The 5,775-nt window shown below is 30.5% G+C and overlaps 1 protein-coding gene across 2 annotated transcripts; it reads left to right on the forward strand.

Annotated features, from left to right (window-relative positions):
- Positions 1 to 315: 315 nt before the first annotated feature.
- LOC146912612 (7-deoxyloganetin glucosyltransferase-like) lies at positions 316 to 5,775 on the forward strand. Of its 2 annotated transcripts, none has more exons than XM_085722166.1 (2): positions 316 to 1,049; positions 4,695 to 5,775. In XM_085722166.1, the coding sequence occupies exons 1-2, from the start codon at positions 536 to 538 to the stop codon at positions 5,630 to 5,632; spliced, it is 1,452 nt and encodes a 483-aa protein (XP_085578292.1). In that variant the 5' UTR covers positions 316 to 535; the 3' UTR covers positions 5,633 to 5,775. The 2 variants fall into 2 exon arrangements, with proteins under 2 accessions (XP_085578292.1, XP_085578291.1); XM_085722165.1 differs by lacking the exon at positions 316 to 1,049 and adding an exon at positions 4,023 to 4,569.

A 5,775-nucleotide genomic window follows, 5' to 3' on the forward strand; every position in this document is an offset into this window, starting at 1 on the left:
TTGATTATAGTAGTAACTTGTGGATATCTATATGAAGTTTTTCTTGATCAACTTTTTTTTTTCGATCAATTCCATTGTAAATCTGAAACTACATATAACCAACAATATTTAACTTAGATAAGCCTAGCCCAGACCCTATGATTGTGTGTTTTTAAGTATAATTACTTCTGCCTTCAATTTGTACTGGATTTTTGAGCTTTAATCTTCATAATTGACTTTTAGCCTTTAATTTATTGTTTATTGAATCAATTTTATGTGAATATATGTAAAAATAAATCATTTTATATTCAACTAAAATAAGTTATTAACTTTTTAGTTTTGATTATATTCAACTAAAATAAATTTATGAAATGAATTCATTCAAATATATTCTCACCACCACAAACTAAAAGTGGTGGCTTGACTTTGAATTTTAGTTAAGTCTTCCTTGTCTTTTCTTCTATTTTCTTTTCCACGAATCCAAGAAACATTGGCTTCATCCATATTAAACCACTAGGCTTATCCTTTTGCTCAACATTCAAACACAAACTCAGAAATGAATGATTCAAAACCACATGCTGTGTTAATTCCATATCCAGTTCAAGGCCATATCAATCCATTGTTGAAACTAGCAAAACTTCTTCACCTTAGAGGATTTCACATAACCTTTGTAAACACTGAATACAAACACAAACGTTTGCTCAAATCAAGAGGTCCAAATGCCTTTGATGGTCTCACAGATTTTACCTTTGAGGCTATTCCTGATGGTTTAACTCCAGCGGATGGTGATGGCGATGTTAGTCAAGACATACGCGCTCTTTGTAAATCAATCAGAAAGAACTTCCTCCAACCCTTTCGCGAACTTCTTGCCAGACTCCATGAATCTTTCACTGCTGGTCTTATCCCTCCAGTTACTTGCTTAGTTTATGACTGGAACATGTCCTTTACTATACAAGTTGCTGAAGAACTTTCACTCCATGTTGTTCTCTTTAGTCCATCCAATGCATGTACATTTTTGACTTTGATTCAGTTACGTACATTGTTAGATAAAGGTCTCATACCACTAAAAGGTAACATTTAATCTTCATTTTTCTTCATATATGTAGAATCTATAATATATATATATATATATATATATATATATATATATATATATATATATATATATAAGAAAATAGTCTCTTTTGGTCCTTTTGGACTGACTTTTTCGCCATCCCAAATTACCGTCAATTTTAAATACAAATAACAGATATAACAAACTCAATCTTTATTGTCTACGATATATCAATTTTTTTCCTTATCCTTCATCCTTTAAAAAAGATAATGGATATAGAATTAAATTTAGGAAAATAAATTTAAATAACACACTATGAATAATTTCCAGCTTTTTTTCTTTATATTTTAAAAAGTGTAACAAATTAGATCGAGTATATTTATACTATATATAATAAAGAAAGTATAAAATTTTGTGCTAACTTTTTTCATTATCTCGATTATACACTAAAACAATTTTTTCTATAATAATGATTGTTGTTGGTGTCATTAAAGATATAAGAATTTAGATTTTATTTTTTGTTATATTGTTGGTGTCATTGAAATAGATAAACAATGTTAGTTTCGTTTGTTATAATTTGAAAGCAACAATCATGTATATTTATACTTTTAATCAAAATCAAAATTTCACAGAAAAACACTAGTCATAATTTTCAAACTTTAGCGCAATAAAAAGAGCAGGTCTTTTTGCTAGTATATATAAAGAAAATATATTTAAAATACCTGTGTTTGAGCTTGTTTTTTGATTACCTATTTTACCCTTTATTTAAACTATTTTATTTAATATTTTATCCTTTAAAAATATTATTTTAAATTTTAATTAAAACAATTAAATTCCATTAAAATAGAAAATACCCACTACAATATGAACAATATTATCATTGTTATACACTAGCGAAAAGACGGGCAATGACGTGCCTGTCTTTCCCCTCTTTTTATTACGCTAACGTTTGAAAATTATGAACGATGTTTTATTATAAAATTTTGATTTTGATTAAAACTAAAAATATAAATGTCTATTGCTTTCAAGTTACAACAATCCAAACTAACCATGATTATCTATTTCAATGACACCAACAATATAACAAAAAATATAATCTAAATTCTTGTTTTTTTAATGACACCAACAACAACCTTTATTATATATAGAAAATGTTGTTTAAGGGTATAATTGGAATAATGAAAACGTAAGTATGATATACTCATTTAGTTTGTTTCACTTTTTAAATGATAAAGGAAAAAAATAGGCATATATATTCTCACATCGTGTTTGTTACACTTTTATTTTAATATTCGATATTACTCTTATTTATTTGTTATATGTGCTATTTGTTTTGAAAATTGAAGGTAATTTTGAAAAGAGAAAAAACCAACCCAAAAGAGTCAAAACATGCTATTTCTTTTATATATAGTAGGGTTGATAGGTTTTTACCCCCCCTGTAATATAGGTCATTTACGGTTTTCCCCCCTGTAATTTTTTTTTTATTTACCCCCATGTAATTTTGTTTTGTTTTGATTTACCCCCCTAATAAGCCAAACAAAAACCAATTTTATTTTTTTTTCAAAAAATTTTCGTTTTTGTTTGGCCTATTAGGGGGGTAAATCAAAACAATTTTTTTTTACAGGGGGTAAATCAAAAAAAAATTACAGGAGGGAAAACTGGAAATGACCTATATTACAGGGGGTAAAGACCTATTAACCCTAGATGAAGGGGATAGATATTTTTGGATGAATATAATTCTAAATATACCCTTAAACAATTTTTTTCATATTAATGTTACATTGTTGGTGGCATTAACAAAGATAAAGATTTATATTATATTTGTTAAATTACTGTTGTTATTGAAAAAAAATAAACATGAATTTTTGGGTTTGTTACAATCTGAAAGTCATAAATATTTGTACTTCTAATTTTAATCAAAGTTTCATATAAAATATCGTTCATAATTTACGCGCGTTATCGCAATAAAAAGAATGTACCCATCTGTTTGCTAGTACAGTAGAAACTCTTTAATTTAATACTCAGTAAATTAATAAACTCTTTAAAATAATATATTTATCTGGTCCCAACTTGGGCCAATGTAAAAAATTGAAAAACTCGATAAAATAATAAGATAATAATTTTTCAGGAGATCCCTTTATAATTTTTGGTCCCAAGAAAATCATAATTTGCTTGAGTAGTCCAAATAGATTGCATTTTTGGGCTAAAAACCAGAATCTTTTCTGTTAAATGTGATGAATCTGTCGTACCTTTTCTAATAATTGAGTTGAATGATATTAAATTATATTTTGAATATGTAGAGTGCAGCATATATATATATATATATATATATATATATATATATATATATATATATATATATATTCGGATGAATGAGTCTTGATAATATCAAATAGTGCTTCGTTGTGTAACTTGCACAAGCTCAGGAACAAAACTTATGGTGGAGGTCCACAATCATATGTTTATTGATTTAGTGGACCTTGCACTAATATTTGTCCAATTAAATTAAATAGTCTTTATAATAGTGGAAAGGTTATGGAAAGCTGCAATGCATGCAAAATTTTAGCTTAAGAAGGGACTGGATCTTCTGCTGTAACTGCTTCACGCAGTAGTAGATCTCGACCATAAAAAAGTGATTCATTGGTTGAGATTTGTTTGACTAATTTTCACACAGTTTGATCGTAACATACGTTTTTAATCAAACAAATCATTTCTCACCACCACAAACTAAAATGTACACTATGTTGTTTGCTATTATCTTTTTTAATTAAAAAAAATTATTCTTGTTTTCTCATACAGTATATCAAAAAGTGGTGGCTTGACTAGTATGCATCAATTATTGTGTTACTTTGGAATTTTTTCATTTTAAAAGAAAAATATCTCAGAGTTTGTAAGTCGTCCTTGTCTTTTCCTCTATTTTTTTTTCCACAAATCCAAGAAACATTGGCAATATCTCTATTAAAAGTTAAAACCGTTGGCTTATCTCTTTGCACAACATTCAAACACAAACTCAGAAATGAATGATTCAAAACCACATGCAGTGTTAATTCCATATCCAGTTCAAGGCCATATCAATCCATTAATCAAACTAGCAAAAATTCTTCATCTTAGAGGCTTTCACATAACCTTTGTCAACACCGAATACAATCACAAACGCTTACTCAAATCTAGAGGTCCAAATGCCTTTGATGGTCTCGCTGATTTTACATTTGAGACTATTCCTGATGGTCTAGCTTCAATCGACGGTGATGACGATGGTGATGTTAGTCAAGATATATATGCTCTTTGTGAATCAATCAGAACGAACTTCCTACAACCTTTCCGCGAACTCCTTGCTAGACTTAATGACTCTGCAACATCTGGTCTTTTCCCTCCAGTTAGTTGCATAATTGCTGATAATAGCATGTCTTTTACTATACAAGCTGCTGAAGAGCTTTCAATTCCTGTTGTTTTCTTTAGTCCAGCCAATGCATGTACATTTTGGACTGGTTTTCACTTACTTACAATGTTTGATAAAGGTGTCATACCACTAAAAGGTAACAATCAATTAATCTTCTTTTTTTCTTCATAGGTGTAGTGTTGTTAAAGTATTCATATGACATATATAAGGAGTATAGAAATTCAATTTCAAGCTAACAAATTTTGTAAATTTGATATGCAGATGAGAGTTATCTGACAAACGGATATTTGGACACTAAAGTGGACTGTATTCCAGGATTGCAGAACTTTCGACTGAAGGATCTGCCCGGCTATATAAGGATTACAGATCCAAATGATTGCATAGTACAATTTACAATTGAAGCAGCAGGAAGGGCTCACAAAGCCTCTGCTTTTATTTTTAATACTTCTAATGAACTTGAGAAGGATGTAATGAATGTTCTCTCCTCGACATTCCCTAATATTTGTGCTATTGGCCCTTTATCTTCACTTTTAAGTCAAAGTCCACAGAATCACTTGGCAAGTTTAAGTACCAATCTTTGGAAAGAAGACACCAAGTGTCTTGATTGGCTTGAATCCAAAGAACCAAGGTCTGTTGTTTACGTGAATTTTGGGAGCATGACCGTGATGACTGCAGAAAAACTATTAGAGTTTGCTTGGGGTTTGGCGAATAGCAAGCAACCCTTTTTGTGGATCATTAGGCCTGATCTTGTCATTGGTGACTCAGTTGTTTTGTCATCGGAGTTTGTGAATCAAATTTCAGATAGAGGCCTAATCGCAAGCTGGTGTCCTCAAGAGCAAGTATTAAACCACCCTTCAATTGGTGGATTCTTGACTCATTGTGGATGGAACTCAACCACTGAAAGTATCTGTGCTGGAGTGCCGATGTTGTGTTGGCCGTTTTTCGCGGATCAGCCAGCAAACTGCAGATATATATGCAATGAATGGGAGATTGGGATGGAAATTGACACCAATGTGAAGAGAGATGAGGTAGAGAAGCTGATGAATGAATTGATGGTGGGAGAGAAAGGAAAGATGATGAGGCAAAAGGCAATTGAGTTGAAGAAGCAGGCGGAGGAGGACACGAGGCCTGGAGGTTGTTCATATATGAACTTGGACAAAGTGATCAATGAGGTGCTGCTGAAACAAAATCAAACTTAAAAAACTTTTTTATGCAAAGACAAAGAGTTCCTTATTGAATTTAAGTGATGATGTAAATGAACTGATCTTCAGCAAGAGATCCTAAACTTAAAATAATGATTCTTGCTTATTTTAAATGTTTTGAATATATGCACATTGGATAA

The sequence above is a fragment of the Medicago sativa genome, chromosome 6, assembly GCF_051527215.1.
Source record: "Medicago sativa cultivar Bolivia chromosome 6, Bolivia_mono, whole genome shotgun sequence".
Taxonomy (NCBI): domain Eukaryota; kingdom Viridiplantae; phylum Streptophyta; class Magnoliopsida; order Fabales; family Fabaceae; genus Medicago; species Medicago sativa.

Bases quoted from the DNA above. Each gene is read 5' to 3' on its own strand.
- LOC146912612 (XM_085722165.1), top strand. From the start codon at position 4,050: ATGAATGATTCAAAACCACATGCAGTGTTAATTCCATATCCAGTTCAA. The intron at 4,570-4,694 runs GTAACAATCAAT...TTTGATATGCAG, and splicing joins AGGTGTCATACCACTAAAAG to ATGAGAGTTATCTGACAAAC.